This window comes from Sylvia atricapilla, chromosome 19, assembly GCF_009819655.1.
Source record: "Sylvia atricapilla isolate bSylAtr1 chromosome 19, bSylAtr1.pri, whole genome shotgun sequence".
Classification (NCBI taxonomy): Eukaryota; Metazoa; Chordata; class Aves; order Passeriformes; family Sylviidae; genus Sylvia; species Sylvia atricapilla.
The window spans coordinates 1,972,932-1,987,940 of NC_089158.1; the positions used below are offsets into that span (position 1 = coordinate 1,972,932).

Consider the following 15,009-nt stretch of genomic DNA (forward strand, 5'->3'; position numbering starts at 1 on the left):
TACTCCAGCCAGGAGCAGAGGAGCACTGGAAGAAGCCATGGAGATGGAGGGGATCCCTGCCTGTCGTGGCTGGGAGCAGGCTGCCAGGTGAGGAGCAGCATCCTCCAGCCAGCTCTGAGCTGACTTTAAGGGTAACGCTCTTCCTCAGCCAACTCTCTGCAAATGAGCCTTTTCCAAGCCAGCCTACCTAGAAATCCTGTTTCTCATTTCATTTAGCTCCCCACAATGCTGAGATCATTCCTGAGTCATGGCACTGATGGCATATGACACATCCTTGTAGCATCCCTCATCTCGGACCCTTCTCATGGACCACCTCCTCCAATGAGGCAGAGCAGCAAAGCAAATGTGAAAACAAGGACCAGTGCAGTTCCTTGGCAGAAAGGTTGGCAGAATCCAGCTTTCCCAGCAAGCCAGGTGGGAAGCAACATTTCCAGCCATTTCCACCAAGGAGATGGTGGGACAGTTTTCCAGTCCTTTTGTACTGAGAATGAAAAGCCAAATTGTGCTAGGATCAAGACTGATTAATTCACAAACAGAATTATGTGAGGGGGCTGACAGAGCTAAAATGCAGATTTAATGACCTCAAACCCCTCCAGGGCTCTGCTCCCAGGCAGCAACTCCCAGCAAGCCCTGAACAGTTTTCTTTTTATCCAAGATAGGAACATTTCCCTTTCAAGACATCCAGAACTTCCTAGTCCTTGGGAGGTTTAGGCTCAGTAATGCCCAGTGCCTGCAATGTCTCTGAAGGATTTTGAGATCTAATCCTCAAACAGTAGCTTTACCTTTCTGTGCTCCCATTTCCACCTCTATTAAATGGAACAGAAACCAAGCAATGCGGCTGTGATAAGGCTTAATTAATCACTGCACATTGAAAGAAAAAAATATGAAAAATATCATCACTTAATCCAAGGAAGGAGCATTCCAGGCTGAATTTGCCTGACAGGGCCAGGCTCATGACGCAGCTCTCCAGCCTCAGGCAAAAGACCAAATTGGCTGGTCTGTAGTTTCCAGGGGAAATGAAGACAAAATTTTGGACCCCTGGAACTAACTTTAGACTTGGAGACTGTGTAACCTAAGCTGAAGCACTTTGGTGGATCAGCCAGTACTGGAAATGAGCTCAGCTGTGTAGAGCAAACCTACATTCCTCCTGTGACAGCCTGTGCACAGTGTCCAGTTCATCTTTTTCCAGAACTGGTCTCTGATCACTCACGGTTCCTCCATTAATGGTTTTTCTTAGTGGGATTCTGCCCTCATCCTCCAGAGCTTGGTGGTTCAAAGTCTGGCTCGGCTATAAATAACAAAGACATTTGCAAAGCAAATCATCTTATTAAAAATGGGAATTTTTTTATCCCTCCAACCACAACAAAACTCTTACCGTTGAAGAGCAACAGGACTTGGCTGTGAATTGGGAAGTTCAAAAAGGGCCACTTGCAGAGCCGACAGACAGACACCCTCCCTCTTCTCAGCAAGATCACCCCAAAGGAAAGGAATGGCTTCTCCATTAAAAGTTACAGGTTTCCTCTCTTTCCACTTCTGTTCAGGATTACTCTATTTTCTGGCTCTGCTGGATCTCTGGGGAATTGTCTTCAGCATTATATTTATTAGACAGAATAAAACTGCATGGCAGAGAACTTCATCATCTTTCTCTTCAATTTTTCTGGTATTTTCTTACCACTCTTGGAGCCCTTGCTCTACCATGTTATTTCTTTAAGTAGTCAGGATATTTTTGACCTTCTGTCTTCTCCTTTTGTGGGCTATTCCAGACACACTGCAATTCTAGACATCTTTGCTGCTGGTGGAAGGTTTGCTGCAGCAAGTCTGGATGAGTGCAATTGTGGGAACACTAATGGGGCAGGAGGGGGCCTCTGTTTGTGGGAAAGATGTAATAAGAGTCCTCTTCCACAACTTCTTACTCCATAGAAGCCCCTGTGGGGTACCCAGAGGAGAACAGGGTGTGTTCTTTAGTCCGGGAATGAAAACGAATCCCAGGATCTGTCTGTGCCCAGCAGCCTTGGGAAAGAGTCCCTGTTCTGTTAACTGTGCCTGAGCTGTGTGCCTTTTTCCATACACTGGAAAACCGAGCTCAAACAATGGCATAGGGAGAAAAAAAAGTTACTTTTATATATATGTTAAGTGTATATATATATGTGTAGTTACTTGGTCTAAACAACTTCTGCACAGCTGGGATGAAATGCAACAAAAGACAGTTTCTGGGGGACTGTCCCTCTAAATCACCAACCCACACCAACAACCAAGTCTTGAGCACACACTGCTGTGACAGGAGTAACAAGGTCAGGAATCAGCCACCTAAAGACCCATTAGTTCCTTCCTGTAATTCTCTGTTGTAAAGGCCCGAAGGGAAGCTGCAGGTGAATCAGTTCTCCAAAAGCTGAGTGCCATCAGCAAGAGGAAAGGAGAAATGGCATCTCCAGTGTTCTGTGATCAGCCTGCACTCACCTGCCTGTGCTCTGCTCACCCCAGCTGGAGCATCCCTCCTGGAATAGGCCTGCCAGAGGCTTCCTCCTGAGGCACATCTGTACAGACACCTTAGCAAAATATCCAAATCCTCTTGCTCAGCACAACTGAGTCCAGCAAGAGAGACTAACAGGAGCTAATGCCCTCACCAAGCATAAACTCAACCCAGCAAAAGAGAACTGATGTGCAAGGACAGGCTGTTTGCAAACTCACAGCAGAGTAAGGAGGGAGAAAAAAAACAGCTCAAGAGTGAGAAAAGCCCTTATGGCTGACTTCCTCCTGCAGCTGACAACAAGTACGGAGCAGCATCTGCTTCCAGGTCTGTGAAGGACACAAGATTAGAAATCAAACTGAAAAACTACCCTGTGCTGGTGTTTGCATTTCTGTGCTGGTGCAGTGTTGCTGACTGGCCCTCTTTGGCTCTGAATATGATGCTGTCAGTACTGAGAATATTTCTTAATCAGCACTGAAGGGTGGCTGCCAGGAAAGTAGAAGTGGCTGTCTCTCAGTCTTGCTTCTGCAGAAAGGGTGATTGTTTAAAGGGGGGGCTGTTTGACCTTTCCATTTTTCAAATCTGTATCTCTTCGCCAAGACTGTGTCATTCTTTGTAAGCATTTTATTGTTCAAAACAAATCTTATACAGCGAGCTTTCTTTTTTATCTCCCTTACTATGTTGCCATTCGGCAGCCTCACGCTAACAAGTGATGTAAGAGCCATCCCAAAGTAATAACTAAGTGTGGGTATCTAAGGAAAGGCCAGCTGCAGACACTGCCTGAACTGAGCAAAGAGGTCACAGAAACAGCCCTAGAACAACAAAAAAAGTGCTCTCCAGCTTGTGCTTATCAACAATCCCCCAGCAGTAACTAAGGCACATGGGTAGATACTGCTGAGAGATACCACAATGACCAACCAACCTGGGATGGAAACTCCTCAGAAAAAGCCTTGACAGAACTATGACAGTCATGCAGAGAACCTGGGGTTGAGATATCTAATGATGAGAAACATTTTAAGTCAGGACATGCTTAAAATGTTTTAAAGAGCCTTGAGAACGCTGGGGCGATGATGAGAGGCGGGGATGGCTGACAAACAGGCAGCTTATGTATTCTGTATATTGCTGGGCACTGCACTCAAACATATCTTTCATGGCATTCCTGATGAGAAGCCAACACAAATACCACTCTGATTAATCAGGAAGCTACCCAGCAACAACACGAAGAGTTTGCACAAGACCAGCAAGCACCCAACCTACTCTGAAAGGTATCTGGGTGAGGAAAGGTGCTCTTTTCATCAATACAGAAAACCCCTAAGGCTCAGTGCTTGTGCAGATAATGAAGCCAAACATGTTTACACACCAGTGATCATTACATGCAGTGATTAGAGGAGATCTCAGGTTAATTTTCATCTCCACAAGCTAAAAGACTGATGACCTGCTGCCCCACCTAACCTCTCCAGAGTGACAAGTCAGGTGCTTTCCCAAGCCAACTGTCTTGTTCCTGGGGGGTAACAAAAACTTTCCCAACATCTATATGATTAAAAAGGTCAATTAACCCCATGCATTCAAACTGATGTAATAGGACCAGCTGAGCTAAAGCAGAAATTCTTTTTGCTGGAAGCAAACAGCACACTGTTATCTCCCCAGGGGCCAGGCAATAACAGGAGGCATATTCCCATTCATTCTGCCAGCGTGTGATATTCCACTGCTTTGCCTATAAATACAGCAGCTTTTTTTGCCCTTTTTGTTGTTGTTGTTTTTAAAACAAGGCTGTGGCAACTTCATCTCATCTGGGTACAACAAACACACCTGAGTTGTGGCTACATAGCAGGGCTTTCTGTTGTGTGCGTGTGTGGTGGGTTTTCCACCACAGGACCATATGCTACCTACTGTGTGGTGTGGCTGAGCTCCTACCAGTGCTTCAGAGAAAACCAGGACAGCTCTGGAGCAGCTGCAGAGGGGCAGAATGTCTGGGAACCTGCCCAGAAAACAGCACCTGAACTGGAGCCACTGGCCTTTGGTCTGTGCAAGGAGCTTGAATGAGAGAGAAGTTGTGAAGGCACAAGCAAGGGTCCAGAGGAAAGTTCCTTTTACAGTGTGAAATAATAAATGAGACCATGACAAAAAGTCAATACTGGGCTCGGGATTCTGTCTTGATACTCTGCCAGCTCACCACGCTTTGTGCATTTAGAACTGACCTGGTCATTAATTTGTTACAGATTTGTGCAATGTGAGCAAGGCCAAGTCTCTTGCATAAAGACGTTTTCTCTTGCAAGCCAACTGGAAATGCTTAACATCTACTATTCACAGAGAGATCTGCTTGTCATATCTGTGACACGGCACTCCTCTCTGCACTGCCCACTCAAGACACCTCCTGGATAATTAGATTCTTAGAAAAACTTTTCTGCATCCAACCAGAAGTCAGCCAAAGTTGATTAGATATGATAAGTTCTCTGTCTCTAATAAGGGACAACAGTGGGGCTGAAGGAGGAATACACAAAGCAGCTCTTATGAATCTTATGAAGATCCTTTCTCTCAAAAAATCATCAACAAGCAATGTGGGCTTTCCCAAATCAGGTTGCATCTGAACTGCTACATCTGCATCATGTACAGCTCTGTTTTCCAGACATTTATCTAATGTTTTTTTGAACTCATTTGGATCTAATTCTCTCAAAGAGACAAAAGGTAAAGTTATGGTAACTGGAGCTATTTATGTTACAAAGGAGACATAGGAGAAGGGGGTTAAAGCTAATGAATGGCTTTGGGAATGGACAGGACCTTTCTCAGAATAGAACAATAGGGTGCTTTTATGGAACTGGGAGGCAGAAAACACAAAACTATTAAAAAAGAAAGAACACTTTTTTGTATTATTCGGCATTAGCCTTAGAACTCATCGCCACAAGCTCGTTCCCAGTGCTGGCTGTGAAGAGCCTGTCTATCTCTGAGGTGAAGATGGTTGGGAGAGGTGGCTCCTGCACAGCTCTTTGAATCAATCCAGCCACAACTTCAGCCAGTTCGAGTTGGGTGACTGGGGCTGAATTTCAGCTCATCACCGCTAATCAGGTTCAGAAAGAGAGAAACTGCTGCCAGGGACCATCCTTGATGAAGCAACAAGTGGCCAGGCAGGGGTAAGACCAACGCTGAACACAGCATTGAGCTCCACCTGAGAGCACTGCTCCTTGCTGGACTTGCAGGAGAAGAAAAGGAACATGCTGTCCTTACCTGGGTTGCTGCTGGCTGGCCGATGACCACCCACCCTGGGCACTGCTGGTCACTGTGGTGTGAGACAGAGACATTGGAAGCCCACTGGTCCAGGAAGCCTTTGGGGGTGTAAACGCCACAGTCTTTGATGCTGGTCATCTGCTCAAACTCCTCACAGACGCCATCACCATCATGGAAATAGCACCTACTGGGCTCATCTGCCAGGGGAAACAGAGAAAAGAAACCACACATGTCTGCAGGGTAGTTCCTAGGACCTGATACCATTAGTGGTCTTGTGTCTGCTGTGTCAGGTCACTGGGAGCTGGAAGCATTGGTCACTTCTAGGTCACACCAAGGTGATTTAAACAAAGCCAAGCAACAATAGCCAACTATGGTGTTGGGCAATTCCCTGAAAATATTTCCTAATGTTAGGGGGTTTCTGCTTGTTTTCATCTATCTCCTTTTAAAAGGAGATAGAAGAAAGCAGTGATAGAAAATACACAGAGAGGAAAATGTGGGTGTTGGCATAATTCCACCAGCTAGGATGGAAAAATGCCAGCAGAGAGTTTGATATAAAATGTTTCCCTTTTTGTTTTTAAAAGATATCTGCAAATCAACAACAACAACAGCAACTGTGGCTGTAGAGATGGTGAAAACTGCCAAGTTCACAGTTGTAGTGACCAAAGGGCCAAACAGATCTGTTTATCCAAGGCAGATACAGTACACACAGTGTGAGGGTGAGTTTGCCACATAAACACACGGCTTCAACCAACATGACTCAGATTTGACCTGAAAGGATCAAAAGCAGCAGGAGACTTTATTATCCTTGCCCATTTATTCTGTGGCTTCTCTAATGAGACTGCCAACAAAGATGCCAAATTTTTGAGGTTGTTTCTGTAACACTGGCCCATTAAAAACTGAACTGAGATCCATCTACTCTTTTCAAACAGACTGCATAGCAATAATGACTTTCAGTCATTAGAGTACTCTGTGAAATGGAAACCTTTGACCTGTTGGTATCCTATTTTGTATTGTATTATCATTGCCAGTCCCCAGAGGTATCCAGTTCTGACAGCCTGTTGTATTTTTGTCTGGCAAATAAGCCTGTTGAAAAAACGGTAGGAAATTAGCCAGAGCTGCTAGCTGGACTGATAGAAAGGATCCCTAAGGAGAATCCTGTCGGTAGCATTGGACTATCATGATCTAGGTGTCAGAAAATCTAAGGGCTGCTCAATTTTGAGCTACTTCCAATCTACTAAATCTCCTGTTTATTTTTTCTACTGGTTTACACAGTGAAATGCCATCATGGGCCAGAAAAAATCAGTTTATTGCTATTCAATTATTTAATGACTTTCACTCCTTTTCCTCCTGTGCAATATTCCAGGTCTTTAAGAGAGGGTGGCTTTGAAAGAATGGAGAAGTCTATCAGAGAAAAATGTCATTATGGTTTGATTTCATCACAACCTCTGTGGATAACTTGTGTGCATGCATAAATGTAGGGAACTGTGCCTTTGTCAGGCCAGAGCTCTGAGCTGGTGAAAAGGAGCACAAGTCTGGAAGTGTTTCAGCTGTATGAGTGCAGCCCTGAATGAATATTCCCAGAGTGGCCAAATTTCTTGCCCTTACATGTCACATCTTAACATCTTCATTTGTCTGGGAGCCACCAAACATATACCCCACCCCTCAAAGAGCTTGGGGGAGTGTTTCCCAGACAAGAGATGACAATGGCTCTTGGGGTGTCTGGGTGGATGTGCTGATGGGCCCTAAGGCAGCCCTAAGTGCTACCCCCATGGGGCTCATCTGTCCCTGGGAGGGCCATTCCCTGTGTCTGGCCAGCTCCAGGAATGGGTGGAATGAGAATGTCACTGTGATGGCCATGGAGACAAACTCTTGGTTCCCTGCACCTCTTGTTCTGCTCCTCTCACATATCAAGGCATAAGTCAGGTCTCAGGACAGTAGGATAAAATTAATTGGCTTACCCACTATGTCCCAGTTTGAGTGAGAGGCCCAACAGAAATCTCTGATAAATATTCAACCCTAAAAAGACTGAGGTAAGCAATCCAACATCCTCAAAAACAAATGCCAAACAGATTCATTTTTGGGGAAAAAAAAAAAAAAAAAAGTGTTCCTTTGTCGTGTTATGAAAGAGGCTTATTTCTATAAAAGGGGGGTGGGGGGAAGAAAGAAAAATACCTCCCATGTTAAAAAGACCTGACCTTCAGCCTCTAAACACATGCAGAGTCAGATATGCACACGTACAGTGAGACATCAGCACCCTGCTGCACTCCCACTCTGACAGAAGCACTGACACACAAACGCATGGGCGCTCCCTTTGCACGTCCCCGACTCAGCCACCCCCCTGTGCAAACACACACCCACAAACTCACAGCCTAATTTAAGGCACATGCCTTTTGACAGTGTTTCCCGGCCTTCCCAAAGCACTGACTTCTTTACACGACAGGCACTGAAGTAAGCACAACATTTATAGAGCAACATGCTCCTGCACTGGCTCCAAATGCTCCCTCCTAATGCGATGATAAACGTAATGGGCTTCTGATAAGATCATGTGTTTGGGATAAAAGAATACTCAAGGCCTACTTCAGCCCAATGACTTAATTCATACTCACATGGAGGGGAAAACAGCCTTTGAATAGCTGTGATCCAGGACAGTGTGTGAACCTAACAGAGGCTAATTTGTTCCTGATTATGCCTAAGACCCCAATAAATCTGTCTGCTCAGAGTCTGCAAAACGCGAGGGAGGAACTGAACAGAGAACCTGAGATGTCAGAATTAAATGGGGGCTGCCTAAATGATTAACCAAGTCCTGCTGAGCCACACTGTCATGAGCCCTGGAGCTGTGCTGGCCCTGGAAAGCCACCACATCCATGGGCCAACACCGTGCACAGAGGGTGAGAGGTAAGGCACCCACTCGCCTTTATGTGCTTTGAAAAATGATGAGGGAAACTGGCTTTACAACCCTGGTTACTTTTAAGGAAGATCTGTTGGTCTCATCACACAGTGTGCAGTGCTGTGCATTGAGGGGAGTGCTGCTGAGAGTAGGGGAATACCTTTCCTGTCCATGAACTTCCCAATTCTGAGTGATCACCAACAGAGGATTGGCTCTAAATCCTTCCCAGACACAGACAAAGGCACCAACCTTCAACAGCCAACTGTGGTGCATCACTGTGTGGGCTGTCAAAAACTAGCAGGTTCTTCCTTCAAGTCCTGAGCACCAGCCCTGACTCCAAATTCTTCTGGTGGTCTTGGATTATTGGCAGGTTACTTGTTGAGCTTTACATTTTCATGAGCAAAGCAAAGAACAACCAGATTGTTTCTTCCTACAACTGCCCTCACAAAATAAAAACTAAGAGGCTTTTTCCTTTTCTTCAGTGGTGGGAAAAGAGCTCAGTTATATTCATAGAATCCTACAGGCTCAGAGCCAGAGAGGACAGTGTCAGGAGTGGTGTTTTTCTAGGGATAAGTTGCTAATGGCTTTATTCCTAAAATGATGCAAAATGCTCTTTCTTTTCTCTTAACTACTGTGACACTAAATGCATCTGTGACCTTGGCAACATGAGCTGATTTTTGTCTCCACAGAGGTCCAGAGGCTCCCAAGACCTAGTGATGGTCACAGAGATTGGTCATGCGTGACCTGCACCACAGACTGTGTTCATCAACACCGTGGACTTTGCACTCCAAAGATGAATCTGATTTGAAGGAGATATGGAGGAAGGGAACATAAAGAATATCTGATCTGTCCTCAAGGAAAAAATCACTTCAAAAATGAAAAAGCAGTTGCCTGGAAATCCAGCTTAAATCTAGAGCAGTAAAATGTCTCCAGACGTAGCACCTGGCAGTAGGAGAGCATCTCCGGGGGATTTGACAATGGATGCTAGAGGATGCTGAGCTGGACTTGAGGAACACATTTTCATTCAGGCAGCCCAAGCTCCTTTTCCCTTAGAAAGTTCTTACTGAAGACAGAAAAACATTAGGGCCAAACCAAAGTTCCTGTCTTGCCCTTGTTTTGGGAAAAGGCAGTCTCCAGTTCAGCAAAGATTTCTGTGACATCTGGGAAACCCTGGAGGAGGCTCCATGGCAGCATCAACATGGAGAAGTGTGACTTGAGGAAACAAATTGGCAAGACCTGTTTTGCTAACTCCTGAAGTCAGGCTTTAAGATCCGAAATAATCTTGGGGCTCTTGTGTGCTGCACCAGAAAATAATGCAAACTCCCTCTGTCCTTGCTTCCTAAGCTGCCTGAGCACAGTGCAAGAGGCAGCTCTTTGAACTGAAATACAGATCCCTCCTCTGGGGTTCAGAAATGAAAAGAGGCCTGAGATAACACAGATGGTTTGGTGAGCACTGGTGAAGCACCTACCAGAGCAGGTCTGGATAAGCAGGTAACTCCCCATCACCTTTACCAGTTTGAGGAGAAGTTGGAAAATCATCAGCAAAACGGGTGAAGCCTGATCAAGACCAGCCAGCAGACATGCAGGATATACACTTATATGTGATAGGCAGCCTTCCACCTCATAAAATAAAGAAAAATGAGAGATAAAGAGATCCAATTCGTAGCACAGGGCACATCCTCAAACAAGGCTTTGAATGTCCAAGCAGGGTCGTCAAAGTGCTGGGGACAGACACTGGGGGCAGCTTCCTGTTTTCAGCCAGGACACAGTGATTGGCATCGACATAGTCTTCTTTTGTGCAGTAACTACCATTTTTTTAAAAGGCCAGACAAAAAAAAAAAAAAAAAAAAAAAAAAAAAAAAAAAAAAAAAAAAGGAGTATTTTTAAGCTCAGCTGTTTACTTAGGGATGTTTCCAACTATAACAAGCCTCATGCCACGTAACTATTTGTCCAGAAAAAAAAAAAAAGGGGGAAAAAATAAAGGGGGGGGGGGGACAAAAACGCATAAGCATTGTCTCAGAGTAACAAATTCTTGGAAGAGAACAAGATTTGCATTTTAACCCCTGAAAGGTCTGTCCAGAGGTATGCAGGCCTTCAGACACAGCAAAGGCCAAATCCCAGGCTCACCAAAGTCAGCAGCTTCTGCAGAAGCAGGGTTTTACCACCACGTCACTTAATCGGCATCTCCAGCACTGGTGTTTATGTTCACACAGAGGAGAAGAAATATATCCAGAGGTTTCTATCACAAAAGGGGAAATAATTCCACTGCAGATCACATGAACTCGGTGGCTGAGTGACCGCAGAACCTGCTCCATTTATTTCTGTGGGAGTTTCACCTTTGGCTTCAGTGGGAAGAGAGTGAATAACATGGCCTGCTTCCAGGATATCTGCTAATCTCTTCTTTAATATTGAAGAAGGCAGAGACAGAGATATTTCCTGCTACAGTAAAATATTCAAGAGTTGCTTTCCTTTCTGGATGTTTTGATTGAAAGGAGTAAAACCATTACATGGAGCTTGGGCAGACCTTTCTGAATAAAGTCACATATCAATAAATGGTGACGTCTTCCTCCAGTGAAATAAAACAGACACCTTGGAAATGAAGGCAGCATGGGTGTCGCAATCTACTGCAGAACGTCCAGGGGCCTCACAGGAGTTTTTTTTTTCCTGTGGAATATGACAATCATGTCTGTGCATCTCCTGAGCAGAGCAGGCAGGGATAATGCCCCTGTGGAGCACGGCTCCCTGGTAATTCAGCTGCTTCGTGGAAATGCATTCTTGGGCGTGACTGGCTTTCTTTGTGTGGCAGGACTCGGCTCCTCGCTATGATATAGCAGTCAGAGCACCAGAATTATGCAATTGATCTGCCTGCTGCAGACAGATACAATTACAATTCCCTCTCAGAGCCCGGCACTGAAATTTGATATTTCACCTCCAAGAACATGAGTCTTTGTCATTTAAGAGAAAGGATATTTCCCTTGGCTGGCAGTGGTAGCAAGACCTTGTCTGAGCTATCAGTGCCAAAGTGGCCATCCCTAACCCTGGCAACCAGGAATGGCCACCAGGACCCAACACAGCCATCCCCACCCTGGCAAACAGGTATTTTTGTAAGAGCACTCACACATATGTTCTCTTCCCACCTCACCTTGTTTCCCTCCCTGGATGGTTGGATAAAGCAGTGCCAGGAAGATTTTGATATTACACAGATTTATCAGCTTAACTTGGAGACTTCAACTGAAAGTCTTGAGGCTTCTGTCACACAAGAGAGTAACCATTATGACCTCGATAAAGGTGGCCAGCATGGCCCTTTGAGACACCTGGCACACTTGTTTGGAAGAAGGAACACAAGAGTAAAAACACAGAGGTGCCATTCCCCGGGAAACAAAGTGCTTGTTTGTGCATGTGGTTGGAGGTTACTGCAAAGAAAGCCCCATCCTCTGAGCACAGTTGCTGTTGAGTCGCAGAGGATGGTCTAAGGATGGGAGCATGACCAGCTGTGGAAGCCTCTCAGATCTATGGAGAGAATGTGTGAGGGATGCAACAAGCAGAGGAGTAATTCTCCTGCTGGACTTTCATTGTAGCTGTGTCCTAAAAACTAAAGCTGGATTGAGCTGGGTTGGAGTCACTGGCCTAGGGAAAAATGCAGGCAAATACCACTCCAGCCCACATTCTCCCCCACAAAAAAGCATCTGTCCTTTGTATTTTGCTGCCCGAGATGTCTGCTCTCTCTGCTCTGTGGCTCAGCTGGCCTTCCTAGGATTGCACTATTAATGATGACAGTCTGAAAATCACTTTAAGAGACTTTACGAGGATGCTGTGATTACTAACTTGCCAAATGAGTGCTTAGACATTTCAGAACATGCAGCCACATTCCCGCGAGCTGCAGGAAACAGTCAGCTTCAAAGTATTTGCCTTAAGCTGAAGGAGTCACACAAATATCATCTGAATAACCCCGGCCAGTAAATTCATGACTATTTGCCATGAAATTCTGCTATAGAATCTCAGCTGCTTTAACAACACCAACCCTCTTTCCCAAGCTCTTTGGTCAATGCTTTCACCTTATTGATGCCCTGGGAGATGCTGAGCTTCTCGTGCAAGGTGGCTCTGTTTCTCCCATGCTGTTGTTCTACTGAAAGCCCTCGGCAGGGTCAGCCAAGGCCTATTTAATGCTGGTGAAAGAAGGCAAAATCACCATTAGCTGCTGCATGGGGCCACAGTTTGGGCAGCCAAAGCTGTGTTCCTGTGCAGTAGTAGGAGGAAGAGAGGGGGAGAGGATGGGAGCGCTCTCAAAGCATGCCCACAATGAATATGGATGGTCATCCATCAATTTATTTTAAGCACATTACTTCTCTGTCAGAAAGGGAAAAAAGGAAAAAGAAAGAAAGGAAAGAAAAGACATATAAAATTAGGTTTGTGTCACTCATTTAACACTGCAATTTCCCCAGAGGATTATGCACCAAACAGAGATAGCAAGCTCATGAATATTAATCATTTCCCTGAATGCAATGCAGCCCGCCAAACAATAAGATTAGGGGAAAGTGCTATGCTTAATTTATGGATAATGGGAGAGGTAAAGGATAAAGCTCCCACAAAGGTAAGGCTCACAGCTGGAGGGAGAGGCCTCTGAGGAGGAGGAGGAGGAAGACAGATCCAGATTTGTAAGGTAGCAGAAAAACATTTGGGGCCAAGCAGGAGCAAAAGAAAAGGTGTTTAAGGATCATTGTCAAATTAAAATCATACTTCTCCCTGAACAACCACTGGTGACTAATGTTTCAAGCATGCCAGAAATTGGTGGTAAATTCAAGAGCTAGATATATTTATTTTCTCTTTGCCTCTGCTCTGTGTCTTTTCTTTGTATTTTATATCCCTGAGGCCCTGATCCCACACACCACTGAGATGTGTGTCTAACCTGAAACATTCCCATTCTTCAGGGTGACCACTCCCATCTGGAAGCACTGCCCTGTTTTGCTGTAAAAAGGCTTTAGCCAAGAGTCCCTCATAAGCAAAGGAGATAAAGTATAGCTATAATAACACCAATAAGACGTGACTGAAAACCCCATAAATTGCCTGGCAAACTTTAGGGGAGATAGAAGTTCTGGAGCTACTTCGCAGCTGTGCTTCAATGTGTCTATCAGTCTTTACTCATCTCTTTACATATTACTTTCTCTCCCCCTCCCTCCCTTTTTTATTGATCTCTGCATCTTTTTTATTATATCCTTCTCTTTCTTCAGCACTGGTGAGCTAAATCAATGCATAATGCACATCCCACTCCACAAAAGGAATGCAAATGAAAGCCGGGCTCTTTCTCAATGTCCCACATATATCTGGGTGTGCGGTGTCGGTGTGTGGGAGAGTGCACGCCAAGGACAAGGTGCTCAGCTGTGCCTCAGACACCCATTTCTCAGCACTCCACTGGGAATGGATCAAGTGCTAAGCCCCGGGCTCCCACCACTGCGAATCATAACTCTTACAAATGGGGTCTGTTTCACACAGGACACGTCGGGTGGGACTTGGCTGGGGTCCGCGGTAACCGCACAAATCCGCTATTGTGGGAGTGATCAGGAGCAAGGTGAAAGGAAAGCAGCCCAGAGGTAGGGGAGCGCTGCATCAGTCACTCGGACATGGCTTTGGGTCACCTGCCTCCCACAAATCAAAAGGCAAAGTGAGACTTTCCTCCGTGGGACTGAATTCTGGGTGGAAAAGATAAAAAATATGCAAAATCCACTACATGAAGCAGCTTGGGGAGGTGGTGGAGGGGAGAAAGTAGAGATGATAAATTTCACAATGGGGAAGGGCGAGAGTGCTGCAGAACTTAAAAAAAAAACCCTGAGCACTGCCAGATGCTTCCATTAATTAATTAATTAATCTCACTGTCGCTCTTCAGCATGTTGCAGGAAGAAAATGCTATTAATCTTTTCTGTTTTCTGTTACTCGGCTTTGTGCTCAGAGAAGGCCAGGACAGCCTGACAGTGAGACCACACAGTTTTCCTCCCTGCCTCCCTCCTGCCTTCCCCCGCGCCCCTCCTCCCTGGCAGAGCAGATTGATCCACTGTTATCTGATTAGAGAGGAAAGAAGGAGGAAAAACAAAAGCAAGGCAAAAAATAAAAAGGAAATTTAATTTTATTACAGGCACTGGTGCAAAGTGTCTTAAGAGCCTTGTGCCATTTAGTCAAAGGAAAGTTGGACCAATTAAAAAGCCCATAAACCCCATGATCCTAAAAGGCAAAAGGAGTGAGAGAGGCAAAGGGACACCTGCAAACGGGCTGCCTCCATCCCTGGAAATATCCAGAACACAGCTGAACATGACCCTCAGCAACATGCTCCAACTTTGAAGCTGGCTCTAACTTTGAAGTTGGCCCTCCTTGGACCAGAGACCTCCAGAGACTCCTCTGAACCTAAATTATTCTGTGATTCATGGCTCTGAATCTGAAGCCT

At 45.3% G+C, this 15,009-nt stretch overlaps 1 protein-coding gene across 1 annotated transcript in view; it reads right to left on the bottom strand.

Moving 5' to 3' along the window:
- The window catches only part of PAPPA (pappalysin 1), a 175,839-nt gene that overhangs the window by 65,055 nt on the left and 95,775 nt on the right, over positions 1-15,009 (bottom strand). Inside the window, exon 10 of the mRNA XM_066332468.1 lies at positions 5,690-5,886. Within this exon, the coding sequence (XP_066188565.1) occupies positions 5,690-5,886 (197 nt within the window). The remainder of the gene's footprint in view (positions 1-5,689; positions 5,887-15,009) is intronic.